This window comes from Vidua chalybeata, chromosome 4 (assembly GCF_026979565.1).
Source record: "Vidua chalybeata isolate OUT-0048 chromosome 4, bVidCha1 merged haplotype, whole genome shotgun sequence".
Classification (NCBI taxonomy): domain Eukaryota; kingdom Metazoa; phylum Chordata; class Aves; order Passeriformes; family Viduidae; genus Vidua; species Vidua chalybeata.
In genome coordinates this window covers 72,053,156-72,074,366 of record NC_071533.1, presented here as the reverse complement: position 1 = coordinate 72,074,366, position 21,211 = coordinate 72,053,156, and the positions used below count along the sequence as shown (strand labels likewise).

General features: G+C 52.0%; 1 protein-coding gene across 2 annotated transcripts in view; it reads left to right on the top strand.

Moving 5' to 3' along the window:
- The window catches only part of EXOC6B (exocyst complex component 6B), a 332,472-nt gene that overhangs the window by 125,872 nt on the left and 185,389 nt on the right, over nucleotides 1-21,211 (top strand). For both annotated transcript variants that reach the window (XM_053941959.1, XM_053941958.1), the window contains one exon: nucleotides 18,947-19,123. In XM_053941959.1, coding sequence (XP_053797934.1) covers nucleotides 18,947-19,123 — 177 coding nt within the window. The remainder of the gene's footprint in view (nucleotides 1-18,946; nucleotides 19,124-21,211) is intronic.

Here is a 21,211-nt window from a genome sequence, read left to right as displayed (position 1 = left end):
CTGCCCAGAAGTCCCTTTTAAATCAGAAGATGGAAAGATTGTTTTATCTTTGGTAACTCTTTCCAGAGGACCTATAAAGCCGAGGCCATGAGCCGCAGCTTTTGGGGTGAGGAGCTGCAGTCACTTGTTTTCCGGGACTTCGTGGTGGGGCTGGGAGTTGATCCCAAGGCGTGGGCACGGGGCCCCTTTGGTCAGTGGGATTGGCCATTTGGAGTGGCAGTTGCCACCTTTTCTGGAGGGAAGAAGGGATGAAAGGAGTTTTATGTGGCTATTGAGGACGTTTATTGATCCCAGATACGGTGGCTCCAGGATTGTGGGAAAACAAGGCTCCCTTTATGGCAGGAGTAAATTGTGGGGGATTGCTTCACTGGTCAGCCCATGAAGGGCTGGCTTGGGGCATGGGAATGGTTTTGGTCATGGATCAGATCAAATCCCCCCTGCTGGGCCCCTTCTCCTGCTTCCAGATCTGTTCTCAATACAGACCACAGGAGTTGTTTACCAGAGTCTGCCACGGCTTGTGTTAAACTGCCCCGTGGGGTCCCAGTATCCCATCAAACTCCATCCCAGTTTGCCCACAGGCAGGCAAACTCCAGTCCTGAAACTTCCCAGTCAGGAGATCCGGAGCAGGGATTGCTGTACCCTCATAAACGGGGGCAGATTTTAGGGCAGGGCCCTTTGTGAGGCACAAGGGCTGAGGGCTCGAACTGCAGGAAAGTTGACTTAAATGAGATTTAAAGAGTAACTTCCTCAAAACGAGGGTGGGAAATCCCTGGATTTACCAGAGAGGGGCGGATGCCCCATCCCTGGAAACCTTCCAGGCCAGGTTGGACTGGATGTGATTCAGTGGAAGATGTCCCTGCCCATGGCAGGGTTTGGACTAAAGGACCTTTGTAGGTCCCTTCCAGCCCAGCCCAGCTGGGAATTCTATGAATTCAGGAATTTTTCCAAATTTTCTTAAGGCCGTCTTCTCCAGAGCGTGATATTCCAACATCTAACTGGACATTTTGACCATGTTTTTTAGAGGTCCTGAATTCCTGGGATAGTGATGGTGTTTGACCATTCCTCCTGGAGCTGTTGTGTGTGGGATATGGATGAATCCCATCTCTCCTCCCTCTGGAATTCACACACTTGTTGAGATATTTCTTCTACTCAGCATTTTGGGTCTTTCCCACTTTTTATTCGCCTTCCAGTCCCAAATTCCCCTGTCTCCTGGGGAGATCTCACATCCTCAGCGTGGCTTTTCCGTCCGTCCCGATGAAAGCCCTGATCCTTCCTCTCGTTCCAGGGCTTCCCTGGTGGCCTCTGTGTCCTCCCGAGCTCCAGCTCCCATTCCCGGCTGTCCCCACAACCTCCCAGGCCCCGTTGGTGGCTGATGTGTGGATTCACATTTGCACCACTCCACATTCCCACTTTTCCCTCTCTCCAGGTCTCTCCGTTCCCTTAGGCCAGGCCTAAGCCCTGCTCAGGGAATTGCTCCTTAAGCCAGGCTTCTTTTGGTGCCCTCAGGAGAGTTCATTGATCCCTTCTTTTCCTTCTGTTCCACATTTCCCTCTCTGGAATTTGAATTTCCTCCCGCTGTGAGGAGAGCACCCAGCTTCCCTTCCCCTCCTTGCGGTGCCGCATCCTGGGGTCATTTTTAAACCTGGATTTACTCCAGCTCACGGCTCCAGGCTGGGCAGGGCAGGAGCTGCCATGGAGGGGCAGGAATCCTGTCTGGTGTCCCAGGGGATGCTTGGAAGAAGGCTTAGGAGCCGCATTCCATGTCCCTTGGGAATGGTGGGAGGACACTGTCCTTCCTCAGGCTCTTCTTCCTCTTGGGAATAATTTTCTTCCTCTTGAGAATCATCATCATCATCATCATCATCATCATCATCATCATCATCATCATCATCTTCTCCTTCTTCTCCTTCTCCTTCTCCTTCTTCTTCTTCTTCTTCTTCTTTTTCTTCTTCTTCTTCTTCTTCTTCTTCTTCTCCTTCTTCTCCTTCTTCTCCTTCTTCTCCTTCTTCTTCTTCTTCTTCTTCTTCTTCTTCTTCTTCTTCTTCTTCTTCTTCTTCTTCTTCCGCTTCTTTTTCTTTGGAATCTTGTTCTTGGGAATCTTCTGAATCTTCTTCTGAATCTTTGGAACCTTCTTGGGAATCATCTTCAGAATCTTTTTTGGAATCATCATCATCATCTTTGAAATCTTCTTCTTGGGAATGTTCTTCTTGGGAATCATCATCTTCTTCTTCTTTGGAGCCTTCTTTTTCTCCTTTGGGATTGTCTTTTTCTTCTTTGAAAGCTTCTATTTGGAATGCTCTTATTTTTCTTCTGCTGCTTCTCCTTCTTAGGAATTTTCTTCTTTCTGATCTTGATTTTCCCAGTTGCAAATGAATTGTCCTGTGTTTTCTTTTCCAGGATAGGGAGTTGCAGGAGATTTTTGGTGGGATCTGTGTAGGATTTTGTTCCCGTCCCTCTCTGGTGTTTCTCCTCTCAGCTCACAAAAATAACATTTTGGGATCCTCCTGCAGGGGAGGGTGAGCTGCAAACTTCTCCTTGGAAAAGGAGCTATCCATGAAATCCCGGGGGTGAAATCCTGGTTCCAGGAAGTGCTTGCCTTAAACACCAAAAGGAACCATTGGGAAGAAGAGTTTTCTTTCACGTCTTTGGGGTGAAGGTCTCTTTGTAAAGATTTTGAGGAAGCTTTTCTTCCCTGACATGAAACTCTTGGGAATAGACTGAGGGGGGCGTTCCTAAAATCAGGGAAGGGATCCATGGGAATGGTAGAAATGGAATGGTTGGAGGATTTTATTGTCAGGGCTAAAGATACAAGAGAGTGAGGGAAAATCCTGGGCTGTGGAGTGCTGAGGAGAACTTTTTTAGTATTTGGAAAAATATGGGATCCATTTAGAGAAGCAGGGATTTGTTTCTTCTCTCCCTCACGGGGAGCAATTCCTAATTCCCAAGATCCCAGCCATCCCTGCCCTCTTTCCCAGTGGGAGCCATTCCCTGCCTCCTGTCCCTCTGTCCCTTGTCCCCAGTCCCTCTCCAGCTCTCCTGGAGCTCCTTCAGGGACTCTGAGGATTCCCTGGATTTTTCCCTTCTCCAGGGGAACATTCCCAGCTCTCCCAGCCTGGCTCCAGAGCAGAGGGGCTCCAGAATCATGGAATGGTTTGGGTTGGAAGGGACCTTAAATCCCATCCCTTTCCACCCCATCCATGTTCAGGGACACCTCCCACTATCCCAGGCTGCTCCAAGGCCTGTCCAGACCTTGGTAAAGTCTCCTACAGAATTCCACGAGCTCTTTTCCCACTCTCCCAACATTTAACTGGACCCATCCTTGCTCCTCCTTTCCCGGAGGCACGACAAGAACCAGAGCCTGGTTTCCAAGGTGCGCTTGGAAAGTCCATTATTTCCCACATCCCGTGGGGTTTTTCCCCTAAATCCAGGCATCCAACATGCTCCCCAAGCTTTATATTTCAATTTTAGGGAAGAAAGAGCCGGCTGAGAATCCCCCTGCTCATTCCGGGCTGCCTCCTGTGGCACGGCGGGATTTTATAAAGTGTTTTTTAAAGGATGGCTGGAAAAGGGAAAGCTCCCAGACGTTTTCCTGCTGCTCCCTCGGCGTTCGGGGCCGAGCAGGACCTCAATTAGCGGGGCAGTAACGAGGCAGTGTCTGCATCCTCCGCCGCTTGGCCCGAGCCGGAGCCTTGCACTTCATCATTCCTAACTCGTTGCAGTAGCTCCACAAAGTCCTCACAAATCTTTGGAGCTGAGCGAGAAATTAGGAGCACATTTTTGGTGTTTTCCTCGCATGGCAGCTGTGCTGGGAGCTCCTTATTTTTCATTAGTGTCAGACTCGGCAGCTCCAGGAGCTCTCAGGCTCCGGGCTTGGGACAGGGGCATCATCCACGGCCAGATTTTCCTGAATATCCCTCTGGGACTGTGGAAAACCCGTGGCTCCACTCACAAAGCAGGGAAAAAAGGGATTTATAAACCCTGCAGGACAAAGCTTTTGAGGTTCCCAACCTCTTGAAGCACCCAAACGCCCATCACCTTAAAGCAGGAGGGATTTGGGAACAGGGAATGAGGCTGGAATGTGGAGCCAGCCCTGAAATGAGCTCCAAGGCTTTGGGATGAAATCCTGGTTAATATTTCTTCAGTGCTTTCTCTTGAAGCATCTCCAAAGCGTTTGAAGAACATTATTAAGAGTTTGGGAGAAGGGAGGATCTCTCTTTTCCACTCCACTTGGAAAGGGAAGAAAAAGGCAGCTTGGAATTTATTTGGAGGATGAGGAGGCTCCAGGTCCTTGAAGATTTTTCTGATTATTTGCAGAAGCAAATCTTTGGTGTTGTTCTGGCAGGGCCTCTCCCAGTCACTGTGTTGGGGGGAAAGAAAGGACATTTTTTAGGTGGGATTGTTCCCTGCATCCATTCCTGGGAGCTCTGGGCAAGTCCAGCAGTGCTGCATGCGGATTGGGACGAGGCAGGAAGGTGCTTTTGGGGCTGCCTGCAGTTTTCTTCTGTCATTTTCTCACTCTGCTGTCAGCTGATTGCCTAAAATAATCCAAATTATGTGGTTCTGAGGGAACAAATACCCCGGTAAAATCCCCAGGAGCTGGGGGAACTCTTTCCTCTCCCAGTAAGGAATGAAATTGAGGACGCTGAATGTAGGAATTCAGTGGAGCTCAGGTTTTTCGATTCCCTTTGATCCCAGCTGTGACCAAGGGTTTGGGGGTTGTTCCTGCCCTTGGGAGCTGTGGGTGGAGCTCACACATTGGCAGGTGAATGCTGGGTTTTCCCTTTTTTTTCCCCCTATTTCCCCATTTCCTGCAATCGCTGCCATCTCTGCCCCTTGTCCCATCCCATGGAGTTCCTCTGTCCCAGCTGCAGGCCCAGTTGTCCTGCAGTGAGGAGCAATTCCCAGGAGGAATTTGGGATATCCAGGATGTCCAGGTCAGCCAGGAGCTGTGGATGGAGTTGTTCCAGGCTGCTCCAGAGCCTCTGCTCCTGACACATCCCTGTCCCTGCAGAGGCTGTGGGTCAGCTGGGATTTCACTGGAAAAAAATTCCACCAAAGCTGATGGAAAACCCTCAGGGTTGGGTGTGCTGACCTTGACTGACCTTGTTCTTTTAGCCCACGTGGTCCTGGGGATCCAAAAGTATCCCAGAATGGATTGGGATGGAAAGGACCTTAAAAATCATCAATTCCATGGGCAGGGACGCCTCCCATGATCCCAGGTGGATCCAAGCCTCAGTGTCCAACCTGGCCTGGGACACTGCCAGGGATCCAGGGGCAGCCACAGCAAATCTGGGAATTCCAGCCCAGCCCCTCCCCACCCTCCCAGCCAGGAATTCCTTGCCAAGATCCCAGCCCAATCTCCCCTTTCCCAGTGGGAGCCATTCCCTGGCTCCTGTCCCTCTGTCCCTTGTCCCCAGTCCCTCTCCAGCTCTCCTGGAGCCCCTTCAGGGACTCTGAGGATTCCCTGGATTTTTCCCTTCTCCAGGGGAGCATTCCCAGCTCTCCCAGCCTGGCTCCAGCCCTGGAGCAGCTCCGGGTTCTCCTCTGGGCTCTCTCCAGCAGCTCCACGTGCTCCTGCTGTTGGCCCCAGGGCTGGGGCAGCTCTGCAGGTGGGCACAGGGACACAATTCCCACCTTTCCTTTGGGACCAGCCCAGGGCACAGAGGGGTCTGGGCAGGGCCATTCCAGCCTCACCCACCACATCCCAAATCCCTCTGCCAGGGCTGCTCCATCCCTTCCTTCCCCCTGCCAGCCTGGATTTGTGCTGGATTGCCCCAGCCCAGGTGCAGCTCCAGCCCCTGGCCTGGCTGAACCTCGTGGCCACCTCTGAGGGTTTCATGTTCTGCTCCCAAACCTTTTCCCACCTGGATTTATCCATTTCCTTGGATCAAGGCAGTGCTGGAGCCTCTGAGCTCTCTGTGGGGTCACGTTCACACCTTGTGAAAAGCAGGTGCAGCCCCATTAACTCCAGATGGAGGCAGAGCAGTCAAAACCCTTTGGAATTTTGTCCTTCAGCTTCCCTTCCCAACCCCATCCCGCAGGGAGAGGAGAATTCCCTGTAAAAAAAGGGATTTTTTTTCCCTGTTCCAGTAGCAGGTGGAGTTGGTCACCTGGAGAAGGGGGTGGCTCCATAAAGCTGCTCATTCCCGAGGCTGGGCAGGGATGCCACACGTGTGGCACTCCGGGAAGACCTCCCAGCTCCACTCTTCCCTTTTAAAAGGCCCATAAATGAAAATTGGAAAGGGCTGGAGGGGAGGTGTGAGATTTTTCCGGATTTTTTTTTATTTATTTTTATTTGCAGAGTTACGTTTTTTATCCTTAATAGATTTATAATACGCAGCTCCCTTGATTTGTTTCCATAAAATTAACCAGTAAATTTCAAATGGAAAAAAGCCCCTAATAGGAACCACCTTGGCCACGGCTGAAACGTTGCTGTGTTCAGGAAAGGTGGACCCAGGGCATTTTTCCCTCTGCCAGGTTTTCTCCTGGAGTGCCACATGTTGGAGGGGATATAAAACTTTTACTAACGAGAACTTGGAGGAATTCTGACTTTCTAATTGCCCTTTTTTAATTTTTTTTTTTTTCCTGGTACAATCTGCTGCTTATTTTGGGCTCTTTAAAAATTGGGGTTGTAATTTGGAAGTCTGGGAGTTTCAAACCTTGGGCAAGGAGGGGTGGGAAGGATCCAGACTGGTGGCCAGGGAAGGGCTGGGGGTGGCTCTGCTGATTCCTCTTGGAATTTGCATCCTGTGGATCCTGTCCTTGGCAGTGGGCTTGGGATCATCTGGATTTGCTTCTTTTAATATTTTTGAAGTTATTTTTGAGCCGGGATTTTGTTGCAGCATCCACAGGATGAGGCCAGGCTGTTCCTGCTGTTGGGTGTTTTGGGATGAAGGGTTTTGGTCACAGGTGGGACTGGAGGGTCCAGGAGGGCTTTTCCAGCTGTAAGGATTCTGGGATTCTGGGATCTACCTAAATCTCAGTTTATTGCTGCTTGGGATGTTCATGGAATGGGTTGGGTGGGAAGGGACCTCAAATCCCATCCACTGCCACCCCCTCCCACTAATCCCAGGTGGATCCAGCCTGACCTTGGGCACTGCCAGGGATCCAGGGGCAGCCACAGCTGCTCTGGGAATTCCAGCCCAGCCCCTCCCCACCCTCCCAGCCAGCAATTCCCTGCCAAGATCCCAGCCCAATCTCCCCTTTCCCAGTGGGAGCCATTCCCTGGCTCCTGTCCCTCTGTCCCTTGTCCCCAGTCCCTCTCCAGCTCTCCTGGAGCCCCTCCAGGGACTCTGAGCATTCCCTGGATTTTTCCCTTCCCCAGGTGGAGCAGTTTATGTTGGAAGGGACCTCAAAGCCCATCCCATTCCAACCCCAACACTTCCCAGTGTCCCAGGGTGCTCCAAGCCCCATCCAACCTTTCCTGGGACACTCCCAGGGCAGCACAAATGGGAATTGTTGGGAATCCTGGGCAGGACAAATGGGAATTGGGAATCCTGGGCAGCACAAATGGGAATTGTTGGGAATCCAGGGCAGCACAAATGGGAATTGGGAATCCTGGGCAGCACAAACAGGAATTGTTGGGAATCTTGGGCAGCAGAAATGGGAATTGTTGGGAATCCTGGGGAGCAGAAACGGGAATTTTTGGGAATCCAGGGTGGCACAAACAGGAATTGTTGGGAATCCTGGGCAGCAGAAATGGGAATTGTTGGGAATCCAGGGTGGCACAAACAGGAATTGTTGGGAATCCTGGGCAGCAGAAATGGGAATTGTTGGGAATCCAGGGTGGCACAAACAGGAATTGTTGGGAATCCTGGGGAGCAGAAACGGGAATTTTTGGGAATCCAGGGTGGCACAAACAGGAATTGTTGGGAATCCTGGGCAGCAGAAATGGGAATTGTTGGGAATCCAGGGCAGCACAAACAGGAATTGTTGGGAATCCAGGGCAGCAGAAATTGGAATTGTTGGGAATCCAGGGCAGCACAAACAGGAATTGTTGGGGCCCTGCTGCCACAGCAGTGCCCTTGTCCTGCCCAGGGGATCCTGAACTGTGAGATCCATGGAATTAGGCCTGGATTAAATCCTGTTTCTGCACAGTGCTCATCCCTCAGTGTCCACAGAGGGAGATCCGGGCTCTGTCCTGTGGAGATTTCGTTGTGTTGAGGATGGTCCTGGCTGGGCTGAGCTCAGGCTGAGCCTGCTTAAGCTGAGCCTGGGACCCTCCTGAGTGGCTGGGACAGAGGGAGAAGCCAAAGAGGGAAAGCAAAGGAAAATCCAACCCTTCCAGGGCTTTTTTTTCATGGCTAAAAAAGCTCTTTGTAGTTTCCCCAGACGCCTTTAGAGGGCAGATCACGTCCAGGGAATAGCGGATTTGGGAGGAGCTCGATGTTCCTGGAGCTGGGTTTGGAAGGTTGGAGCACTCAGAACGTGGAGAGAGATTTTTTATTTTTATTTTTATTTTTTTTTTTTAAAGCATAATTTGAATTCTGCAATAACTTGTGGTGCTTTCAAGGGTGACCATGAAGGGAATTTACAGCAGCGAGATGAGATCGGGTTTTGATTTATCGCTGCGGACTTAAAATCTTTTCAGGCTCAGTCCTAAAAATTGTGGTGTGAGTGAAATATTAGTGATGGATGCAGGGAGAAAAATCCTGGGAACATACTGTGGGAGAGGAGAATTATGTAATGTGTTGACTAAGTTCATTTTTAAGTTAAAAAAGACCACAAAAAGTGGTTTCAGTTGGGAGAGTTGGTTTTGGAGAGCAGTGCTGAGTGCTGAATGTATAATTTCATTTTTCTCTGCTGTAATCTCTTCCCTAAATCCCCAACCCTCACGCCCCAGCGCTTAGGAAAAAAAATGTATTTATCAACAGAATATTTCACATTATCAGAGGGATCTTTGTGAAGTGAAGGCAGGAAAATGAAATTGAAGCTCTTCTGTAAAGTTGAAACTTTTCATATTGGGATTAAATATTCCTTACAGTCACCGTGCTGGGGGAGGCAGGGCCTGGCTAATTCTGCGATTAATTAAAACCAGCACTAACCAAATAATGTTCTGCTTTCTTCTGCTGCTCCCTGAAGCTCAGGGATCCTGGGGAAGATGATTATTCCTGAAAAAGCCATTTTGTTCTCCCCCAGCTGAGCCGCTCTTTGTGGCTCAGCCCCGTTGGCAGCTGCTTTGTGGGTTTCTCATCAAAAAAACCAGAGGGGTTATTCCCAAACAGAATGAAAAGGGCTTTGTTCCAACAAGGATTTATCCTTTTTTTTTTTTTTAAATAGTATTTTTAAAATCTCCTGAAGGTGGAGGTGCTGCTGCTCCTGGGATGTGCAGGACGTGTGGGGCTTCTTTGGGTTTTAGGGTCCAGCCTTTCGCTGTGATCCTTGCCCAGATTCCTGCTAAGGTTTTGGTGGAAAAGGGAACGAGGATTGGCATGATCCATGGGGGTCTGTGCATGGCATTTGGCTCTGTCTGCAGGCTGGACAGACAGACAGGGACAGATGGACACGGGGACGTTCTGGGTGGTGGCTCTCAAAGGGCTGGGACAGAACCTCAGCAAGCTCAGCAGGGCAAGGGCTGGAGCTGCACCTGGGCTGGGGCAATCCAGCACAAATCCAGGCTGGGAGGAGAAAGGATGGAGAGCAGCCCTGGGAGAGGGATTTGGGATGTGGTGGGTGAGGCTGGAATGGCCCTGCCCAGACCCCTCTGTGCCCTGGGCTGATGCCAAAGGAAAGGTGGGAATTGTGTCCCTGTGCCCACCTGCAGAGCTGCCCCAGCCCTGGGGCCAACAGCAGGAGCACGTGGAGCTGCTGGAGAGAGCCCAGAGGAGAACCCGGAGCTGCTCCAGGGCTGGAGCCAGGCTGGGAGAGCTGGGAATGTTCCCCTGGAGAAGGGAAAAATCCAGGGAATGCTCAGAGTCCCTGAAGGGGCTCCAGGAGAGCTGGAGAGGGACTGGGGACAAGGGACAGAGGGACAGGAGCCAGGGAATGGCTCCCACTGGGAAAGGGGAGATTGGGCTGGGATCTTGGCAAGGAATTGCTGGCTGGGAGGGTGGGGAGGGGCTGGGCTGGAATTCCCAGATTTGCTGTGGCTGCCCCTGGATCCCTGGCAGTGCCCAAGGCCAGGCTGGACACTGGACTTGGATCCAGCTGGGACAGTGGGATGTGGAATAAGGTGGTTTTTAAGGTTCCCTTCCCACCCAACCATTCCATGAGGATTTCACTTTGGTCCCTAGCTCCGAAGCACACGGGGCACTTCGGGGCAGCAGCCGTGGCCTATCCCTGGAAAAACATTCCTCTGCCATGGAAAACGGGATCTTGGGGATGTCAGGGCAGCCTTAGTGCAGCAGGTTCTTCCCAGACTCGAGGAACATTCCAGATCCCAGCATGGAATGTATCCCACAGGGATCCTGTTATCCTAGATTTCTGTGGGAATGGCTGAGGATATTCTGCCTGCAGGGCTGGGATCTGAGTTACACCCAAAGGATCTCTGCAGCTCTTCCCAGATCTCCCTTAAACACTTCCAGGCTGTCCCGTGGAAAAGCCCAAATCCTCTTTTGTCCAGGACTGACCACGCTGGGCTTTTCCTGGGATTTATGGAGTCCTGTTGTTCCAGGAGAATCGGGACCATCCCAGGGAGGTGCTCTGACCGTGGCCAGTCCCTCAGAATCCTTCAAAAAACCCAGCCCAGGCTGATAAATGGGAACAAAGGCAGAATCTTTAAAGGAACCTTATCTCCAAATGCCAGAGCCAGGGAGGGGGTGTGGAGCAGAACTTCGGGAACTCCCACGGACAACGGGATACCAGGATTCCATCCTGGGCCAGGCCGGGGGAACTCCCTGGGGAACTTTGTGAGGTCAAGGAAAAATGGAGCATCCATGAGTGATAATTCCTGTCTGCTCCGTGGCTGAGGGAGCAGCTCCTGCTGCAGTTCCTGCCATGGAAAACAGGGATAACAGGCAGGCTGTTCCTCAGGAAAGGAGCAGCTTCCCAGCTGGGGGGAAGGGAAAATGGGAGGAAAAGCGTTGGGAAATGTTGGAGTCAGGCTGCTCAAACTCGTGGCTGGAGTGAGGGCCCCGTGTGGTGTCGGAGCTCGGGCAGGGGCAGCTCCACGCTGAGCACACTCGGATGGTTTTTCCAGAATTCCCCCTGGACCAAACCCTGGGAAGTCCAGCCCAACACCTTCCCCCTCTAGTGAGATCTAATCCATGGCTGCTTTTATCCTGAATATCTGGGGGGGTGAGGGTCTCACCTTCCCTGGGCAGGGACAGAGGTGGGGACAACACCTGGAGAGTCCCCAGGGGTTTTGAGGAGCTCCTGGAGCTGGGATTATTCCCGTGCTGGGGCTGGAATCTCACTGGGTGCCTTTGGGTTGAGGAGGAGCTCTCCTGGTGCTCCAGGCTCGCTCCAAGCCCCAGGGCTGCACTGGGGGAGCCCAAGGAAGGGCAGGGAAAGGCTGGGAGCACCCTGGGATAGTGGAAGGTGTCCCTGCCCTGGGAAGGGCTGGAATGGGATGAGCTTTTCCAACCCAAACCGCTCTGTGATTCCACGAACTGCCCAGTTTTGTAATTCTGCAATTCTCTGGTAGGATGTCCTTAAGTCAAAGCCTGAATTTGTCCCTTCAGCTCCCCACTCTCCTCTCCAGCTTCATTCTCTTTTCCTCTGCTTTTTTTTTTTCATGAGGAAACAAAGCCTTTTGCCTGGATTTCTCCTCTTTAACAGTTTCACTGGGGAAAAAAAAAACCAAAAACCAACCCCAAACCCTGTTCCCTGTGCCATGCCTTGCTTGTCAGGGAGCGTGCTGGAACAAAGCCTGGCTTGGAAAACAATCCCAGTTCCCTGAGAGAGCTCCCAGAGGCAGGCCCTGCACGCTTGGGTGCTCCTGAGTCCTTCCAGACCCTCTCACCTGTGACCAGCTTTGGTTTTGGTTCCTCTGCTGCTCCCTCTCTTACTCAGGGCTTTGCTTGGCTCCCACTTAAGAGTGAGGAGAGGTTAAAGGGATGTGTGAGAGTTCCCAGTGGAGCTTTTAGTCGTGGTTGTGCCTCCTTGGGCAGGGTTAAACCAGCCCCGGGGTCACAGCAGCTCCCAGGGTGGGGGATTTCATCCAGGGGTGCTCCCGGCTGGAAAAGGAATTTTAAATGGTTGGTAGAAGCGAATCAAAGAATCCCAGTTCCACCTCACTTCAGATAAATTGCAAACCATTTTTCTGCCCAAGAGCTTGGGCTGCTGGAGCAGAGCCCCGAGCTGTGGAGTTGTCAGGCCGAGGACTTTCATGTGTTTGAAATTCCCTGCGGAACACCCATCCTCCTCCTCCTCCTCCTCCTCCTCCTCCTCCTGCTGCTGCTGCCTTCGGTGCCCTGAGCTCATTCTCGGCTCGTCCGCAGCGCGTAAATGTGATAAATAAACTTTGTAATCGCGCCGCTGAGCTGCCTTTGAAGCTGCCCGCAGATCTGGATCCCACAGAAGTGTAAATCAACACTTCGGCCATAAAGGGCTCCTTAAAAAGTGACTTTTCTTGCGCAGCTGACCCGGAGGCTGCGGTTGCCCAAGGCTTTTTATCAGTCCTGGTGTGATAAATTTCTCCTTGGAAGGGAGAGTCTGGATCATTCCCTTCTCGCCGTGCTGGGCTGAGCAGCCTCCCCCCAAAAAAAGCTGAGGTTTAATTGGTTTTGTGTGAAAAGCTGAATTAACCCAATTTACTGAATGAACTCCGAGGATGTAAATATGGCTGAGCTCATCCCATGGGTTTAATCCCATCCCATGGGCAGGGACATCTCCCACCCAGTGTCCAACCTGGCCTGGGACACTGCCAGGGATCCAGGGGCAGCCACAGCAAATCTGGGAATTCCAGCCCAGCCCCTCCCCACCCTCCCAGCCAGGAATTCCTTGCCAAGATCCCAGCCCAGTCTCCCCTTTCCCAGTGGGAGCCATTCCCTGCCTCCTGTCCCTCTGTCCCTTGTCCCCAGTCCCTCTCCAGCTCTCCTGGAGCCCCTTCAGGGAGCTCTGAGCATTCCCTGGATTTTTCCCTTCTCCAGAGGAACATTCCCAGCTCTGCCAGCCTGGCTCCAGAGCAGAGGGGCTCCAGAATCCTGGAATGGTTTGTGTTGGAAAGGACCTCAAACCCCATCTAATTTCAAGCCCAACACCTTCTCCTATTCCAGGGTGATCCCAAGCCCCAGTGTCCAGCCTGGCCTTGGACACTTCCAGGGATCCAGGGCAGCACAAACAGGAATCATTGGGAATCCAGCTGGGTCCTGCTGCCACAGCGGTGCCCTTGTCCTCGCCAGGGAATATTGAACTGGAAAATCTGTGAAATTAGGTCTGGATTAAATCCAGGTTGGGAAAAGGAGCAGGGGATGAGGGTAAATCATGGGGTGAGAGCAAAGCAAAGGGGGAATTGCATTTTCCTCATCACACACTCGATGCCAAAAACTTGTGTTTGAGGGGAATTGATGCTTGGGAAAATCAGAGCCGAGGTGGATTTTAGCTCTGGATGGGCTGAGGTGGAAAAGACTTTTTAGGGAATGAGGAGTGGGGGGGGGTTGAGGCTGAGTCTGTGCGGGGCACTGGGGAGAACAAACCCGTCCAATGCTGCATTTCCAAACTCCTTTTATTTAATGACCTGGAATGGAGTTCAAAAAAAAAAAAAAAAAAAAAAAAAAAAACCCTCTCATTGTTGGGCCTCGTTTCCTGAGCCCAGGGAGAACTTTGTCAGCCAAACCTCCAACAAATTGTCTGCTCTGATAACAAGTTAGCACCGGGAACGGGAGAGGCCGAGCCCCTCCTCGTCCCGACAGCGCCGGCTCCGCGGGCAAACTCAAAGCAGGAGCTGCGGCCGTGTGTTGAGTTTACACCTTGCAATAATAATCCCTGCTTTTATCTGATCCCAGGGGGATTTTATAACTTTGGAATGGCTCTCTGGCAGGGCTCCAGCCTACTGTCATTTTTTATTAACGTTCTTTTTTTCCTACCCCCGTAGCCAGTCGGCTTCGCTGAGTTTTTTTTTTTTTTTCCCCCCTTCTTTTCTTCCCTAAGATTGCTTAAGGAATATGTATCCCGTTCCTAGGGATATTGGGAAATGATATTTGAAAATTCGGTGTCTCAGCCCATTAGAGGGCTCTGTAAAACCATCACAGCAGGAACTAATCAAAACTACCAAAGCCAGCCTTTAAATCATGGCTCCCTTTAAATCACCGGCCCCTTCTCCCCGGGCCTTATCTCGTGTCTCATCAGGAAAAACCTAATTAGATTCTGCTCAAAAGTAAATATTGGTGGGTGGAGGTGAGGGGAGGTGAGACTCAAGTGTTGGCGAAGGGGTGCGGAAAACAGGGTGAAGTTACAGAAATAACAATATTGGAGTTTCAGAGGAGCTCCTTTCTCCTGGACGTGGTGAAACAGCTTTTCTTTAGGCAGAGCCTGGAGGAGCCCCTGGCCTGCTCTGGGAATGATCCCATGGCCTTGGGAATGACTCCATGGTGTTGGGAATGACTCCGTGGTGTGGGGAATGACTCCATGGCATTGGGAATGATTCCATGGCGTTGGGAATGATCCCATGGCACTGGGAATGACTCCGTGGTGTTGGGAATGACTCCATGGCATTGGGAATGACTCCATGGCAGTGGGAGTAACTCCATGGCATTGGGAATGACTCCATGCCGTTGGGAATGACTCCATGGAACTGAGAATGATCCCATGGCTCTGGGAATGATCCCATGGTGTTGGGAATGACTCCATGGCATTGGGAGTGTCTCCATGGCATTGGGAATGACTCCTTGGCACTGGGAATGACTCCATGGCGCTGGGAATGACTCTATGGCATTGGGAATGACTCCATGGTGTGGGGAATGACTCCTTGGCACTGGGAATGACTCCATGGTATGGGGAATGACTCCATGGATTTGGGAATGATTCCCTGGTGTTGGGAATGACTCCTTGGCACTGGGAATGACTCCATGGCGTTGGGAATGATCCCATGGCACTGGGAATGACTCCATGGCGTGGGGAATGACTCCATGGCGTGGGGAATGACTCCATGGTGTGGGGAATGACTCCTTGGCATTGGGAATGATCCCATGGCACTGGGAATGACTCATTGGCATTGGGAATGATCCCATGGTGTTGGGAATGACTCTATGGCATTGGGAATGATCCCAAGGTGTGGGGAATGATCCCATGGTGTTAGGAATGATCCCAAGGTGTTGGGAATGATCCCATGGCATTGGGAATGATCCCATGGCAGCGGGAGTGATCCCGTGGCAGCAGGAATGCCTCCATGGTTCTGGGGTGCAGGTGACCCGGCCTTTGATGTGGGACCTGTTCCCTTTGTGGGGAACAGAACCCCCAGACCCCCCAGTGCTCCTCTGCAGGTCGGGTTTGATCCTTCCTGTGCCGCAGCAAATCCATGGAAGCGCTGATCTGCTTCACCCCAGCCCGGGGAGGTGCTGGGAACCAGCCGGGGGTGGGAGCGGGGAGTTCCGTAGGAGAATCCCGAATTTCTCCGGAGCTGCTTCCTCTGGGCCTCCCCCCCAGCCCTGCCTTTCCCTCACGGTGAAACCCAAACCTCGCTGACTTCACGAAGCTGAAGAAAATTCGATATTTCTCACTTGTAGGTCACCCCAGTCCAGATTGTTTCCTGCCGGGAGCGGGGGGTTGGGAATGCCCTCGTGGAGATGGAAAAGCCATTCCCGTTCCTCCTGGCGTGTGCAGGGCCTGGCTCCAGGATCACTCCTTCTTTCCGGGCTCGGGGCACTCCCGGTCCTGCTGCAGTGGGAATGTGCCCATCCCAGGTGTTCCCAGAAAGGGAAGAGAACAAAGCTCCACTGACCGAATGTGAGGCTGTTCAGGCAGAAATCCCTGGAAAATCTTGTCCAGTTTAAAACTCCCCCCACAAAAATCCCGAAAGGTGAAGATTCCTCAAGGTTTGAGTCGCTCCTGGTGGGCTGGAAACCTTTTGTGCCTTTAGGAGCATCCTCTGGCTGCTTTTTAGGATATCTGGGAGTTGAGACACAAATTTTTCCTTTTTTTTTTCATCCAGAGAGTGGGGATGCCCTGGCACAGGGTGCCCAGGGAAGCTGTGGCTGCCTCTGGATTCCTGGAAGTGTCCAAGGCCAGGCTGGACACTGGGGCTTGGAGCAGCCTGGGATAGTGGAAGGTGTCCCTGGCGGCGGAATGGGATGGGATTCATGGTCACTTCTAACCCAAACTGTTCCTGGATTCTGTGATTTCAATCCAGGTCAAAACTCTTGTCTTGGTAAATCAGTTTATCTGCATCAAAAGTGCAAAATCAAAGCTTGGGGGGTAAATTCCATGTGGGGCTCCTTGTCCTGGAGCGATGCCGGAGGCACAGATTTCCTTGATTTCTAAATAACTGGAATTGACGAGGTCTTATCAACTTTTGGTTTGGATCTTATCCATACTGACACCTGGCCACGTCCTGCTGTGCTCCCACACAGGGAAGGTGAATCCCTGTTGCAAAGCAGAGGTGGGACCAAGGTTGGTGATCCTCGGAGGGCACTTCTGTGGATCCTTGGCGACACCAGTTCCGTGTCCAGGCTGAAATCCCACGTGTTTCACGTGGAGGGCTGGGGCAGAGGAGTCCAGGGCTGGCAGCAGCATCCTCCAGCTCGTTATCCCAGATTTCCCTCTCCCATGACCGCCTGTGCGCTCCGGGCCCGCTCCGCCCTGCTTAACGATCCGTGTCCAGCTCAGGGCTTCATCCAAGACTTCTCCTTTTCCCACTCTTTGATTCTCCCCTCTGCAGAAGGAGAAGGATTACATAAAGTGGAGGGTTTAATGAGTGCACTGGGCTTGCTTTTGGGGGAATTTCCAGTGGATTCAGGGTTATAACTTCATTAGGCCTCGGTTGGGAAACTCATGGCAGCGCTGGGCGGGCCCGAGCCCCGACCCTTTGTTGTGTTCTCTTCTGAAGGACCAGGCGCTCCCGGCCCTTTTTGAAGTCCTAATTCCCTTTATGGGATGTTGCAAGGCCTTTCTATGGAGTGCTGCCTCTGAAGTCCGAAAATCCCGGTGCCAAAAACGCCCCTTTCCCCAACGGCTTCGCGTCCTGACGTCGGGAGCAAAACTTTGTCCCGGGCAGTGTCCACCCAGACCTTTCCCTCTGGGGCTTTGTTGCAAAAATTCCCATTGTTGGGATTCAGCCCCCAAGAGATTTTTTTAAAGGGATGGGGCTGGGAGTCCCCTGGCTCAGCTGGGAGGAGCACTCGGAGTAAATAAACTCCAGGGCTACTCCTGCTTTCCAACCACTAGAGGTCAAGGTTGTGCTGTGGGATAACACATCCCACAAGGATTCACATCCCGATCCAAGGATTCGCTCCTGTTCCCGCTGCAGCCGCCTCCAGGGGCAGCTTTGTACACGGAATTTTATAGATTACCCAGCTCGTTAATTAGTTCAGAGCTGACTGTGTGTGCTCGGGGTGAGGAGCACTTTGAGGTGGATTTTCCAAGGAATGGGATGTCCATGCCTGGATTTTCCAAGGAATGGGGTCTCCATGCCATGCTTGGATTTCAATATTCCTCAGATGTAGGAGTTACTCCAGTGCTCAGTCCCTGGTGGGGTTTTGCTTCCCAAGGGGAGATTCCAAAGGGACTTTGAGGCTGGCAAAAATCAAAGCTGCTCCTGAATTATTTTTGGGGGGGATGTTAAAAACTTCCAAGTTTTGAAAAGGAAATAATCATCTGGGAGGTTTGCACACAGATTGAGCACGCCGTGTGCTCTCTGCAGTTCAGGTAGCAAAAGTAATTAATAATTAGCGGATTTTAATAGTAATTAACAATGTTTTAATTCTCCCTTGGTGTCGCTGACAGCTGGATCTCCAACAGGTTTAATGGTTTTCCTGCTTCCTTCTAAATCCAGGCTGCCATGTTCCTGTGGGGAAGGCCTTTTGCCACCTCGGAGAACCCTGGAATTCCAGAATGTCCAGGAGCTACCCGGGCTTGTGGAAAGTGTCCTTGCCCATGGAATGAGAGGATCCTGAAGATCCTGGCTGTGATTCCATGATTCCCACACACCTTTCTCCTGATGCATAAAAAATCCACAGCATAATACGGGGAGGAATCCTCTAAATCTGTGTCTAAATCCGTATAAATTCCAGGTTTTCCGAGTGTTTATTTTCCTGTTACGCCAGCACACAAACCCACGTGTCCAGCACTGCCACATCCATGGGATTGGCCTTTTTCCCCCTGGTTTTGGCTGGGATTTGGCCCTGGAGACCCCTTGTGTGTTCATGCTGTTCCCATTCCTTGCCCTTGGGTTTGAACTGGATCAACTCCTGAACGAGTGGGGCTGAGCCACTTTTCCTGTCGATTATTGTGCTCCATATCAAAGGGAAAACAATGGAATCTTTGCAGGAGGGCACAGTGTGACCTCGGCTGCCAGACAACCCCAAAATCCCTGGAATAACTCCGCGTGTTCCCACCCCTCCATCCCGCTGCTTCCAGCACGTTTTCCTTGAGCACCTTTTACAGCTCGTTCCGCCCATCAACAACGTGCAATTAAACCCTCCTGGGCTCCCACAAAAATGCTTTCAGGAACCTCTGGGGTCCAGATGTGGAATGTTTTGTGCCTTTCCAGGGCTGGAAAGGAGGAACAAACCCAGCGGTTCAGGAGGTCCCCGAGCGCGGCCTGTGACAGTCACCACATGGCCCGCGGGCGAATATTGCTGCAGCTGGGCCGTAAACGGATCAATGTGGCAGCACGGGGGCCGGGGCGTTGGGATTTGGAAAGAGTCAGGAGCGTGTTTGGATTGTTGCATAATCCCTGGCCTGCCTTGCAAATGGATCTGGGAATATCTGGGCTGGGGAAAAGGCGACGTGTCGGAATTCCGCCGAGCGCGTGGCGCCTTCGGCCTCCTTTGTCCCCTCTTCAGGGCTGGCTGCGCCTCGTGCCTGAGAACCACATTAAATCCCAGGTGAAATCTGTGTTTCCTCCTAGGCACAGCAGCAGAGGAACCTGGACAACATCGTGTCCCAGCAGCCCAGGATTAGTGGGGGGAAGAAATCCAAGAAGGAGTTCAGCGCCAGCTCCGAGCTGGAGGTGAAGAACACCAGCCCCATGTCGGAGCAGGATTCGGGGATCCTGGATGTGGAGGATGAGGATGAGGAGGAAGAGGTAAACACCAGGCCAGGGACACTGGGCAGTGTGGGCTGGCTGTGGTGTCTCAAGGGGTTTGCTCCTGGCTCACGGGGGAGTCCTGAAGGTGCAGGAGAGGCTGGAGAACGTGGGATGTGTCTCCAAATTTGGTTGTTTTGTGTTTTTATCTCTATTCCCGTTACTGGGCTCAGCAGAGAGGCCAAGGATTGGGAACTGCCCACCCCAGTCTGGTGCTGCTGGAGAACATCCATCCCTCATGGAAACATTGCTCCATGATCCGATTTTTGGCCTTTTCCTTTGTCCTGCTTTGTCTTTGGATAAGGGTCAGGATGGGAGTTGGAAATTTGAATTCCTTGATGTGCTCCCTTCCCTTCCCTTCCCTTCCCTTCCCTTCCCTTCCCTTCCCTTCCCTTCCCTTCCCTTCCCTTCCCTTCCCGGGACCTGACAGAGGGATTTGGGAACCACAAACCATGACCTGGGGGTGCTGTTGGTTTTTCCTTCCTCCCAGTGCTGCTTCAGCTGGGATTTGGGATGTTTCCCATGGAATAGAGCCCCGTGTCTCAGGAAAGGCAGCTCAGAGATCCAGACCTGCAGTGCAGGATTTTTGGGGGGGGTATTGTAAAATGTAGGTGAACTTAATGGGAAGAAATTAGTTTAGAAGGTTGAATGATTTCTTTATTATAACAATGTTACAGTACATTAATTATTATATAAAGGAAGATATTAAAACTACATACTTACTTATTTTAACTATTATATTTAACTACTAATAACTTGTGACTTTGTTTTTGAGAGTCTAGACACAGGTGGTTGTGATTGGCTGTCAGGCTTAAACAATCTTTACTAGAATTTAATTAAGCAATCATTCTAGGTAAACAATTTTCTCAGTACATTTTACATGAGAAAAGCAAGGAGCAGAAATAGAAATTGTTTTCTCTTTCTTTTTCTCTGTGAAATTTTTTTTCAAAATTTTTCTATGAAAAGTTTTGAAAAAAAAAAAAAAAAAAAACTACCACAGTGGGGTTGAGCCTTTGGATGTGTCCATCATTCCTTGGGATGCAGGCGTGTCCTGGACCTTTTGGGAAGTCCTGCCTGCCCCTCTGGATGCTTTGTCTTGTGGATCCCAGGCTGCTCCAAGAGCAGCTCCAGAGGCAGGAGCTGGAGGTGCAGAGGTGGGAATCCCGTCCTACAGCACCAGGATCACCTCCAGATCCCAAAAACTCGTCAGTGCCAGCCCAGGGGCGCAGGAAGGGGAAGCAGGAGGCTCAGGGGGATCGAGGCAGCAAAGGGATGAATCCCGGGGATGGATTTGAGCTCCTCATCCCTGGCCCTGGGATTCCCTGGCTCCCTGGCACTGCTCTCCAGCCCAGCGGCTCCTCCAGCCGGGCTGGCTTGGATCACCAGGAGGGAGGAAGGATTCCCAGCAGGGAATGGGGCTGGGATCGCCTGTCCTGAGGGCTGGCAGAGCTGGGAATGTTCCCCTGGAGAAGGGAAAAATCCAGGGAATGCTCAGAGTCCCTGGAGGGGCTCCAGGAGAGCTGGAGAGGGACTGGGGAGAAGGGACAGAGGGACAGGAGCCAGGGAATGGCTCCCACTGGGAAAGGGGAGATTGGGCTGGGATCTTTTGAAGGAATTGCTGGCTGGGAGGGTGGGGAGGGGCTGGGCTGGAATTCCCAGATTTGCTGTGGCTGCCCCTGGATCCCTGGCAGTGCCCAAGGCCAGGTTGGACACTGGGCTTGGATCCACCTGGGACAGTGGGAGGTGTCCCTGCCAAGGATGAGGCTGGATGGGATTCAGGGTCCTTTCCCACCCAAACCCTTCCACGATTCCATGGTTCTGGCCGATCTCAGGCAGGTGAATCCCGTCTCTGGGTGTGGTGGCATTTTGGTGACCTCACAGGAGGTGACTCTGCAGCTGGGGATGGGCAGGAGGGGCTGTCCCGTTGCTGTCGCGCTCCCAGGAGGGGCAGTGGCCGCTGTCTGTGGTGGTGAAGCACAGTGGGGAGGGGCAGCAGCCACGGGACCCCCGGGTGCACCTGGCCAGGTGTCCTGGAGGAGATCCCATGGGAGAGATCCCATGGAGGAGATCCAGTGAGGGAGATCCCAT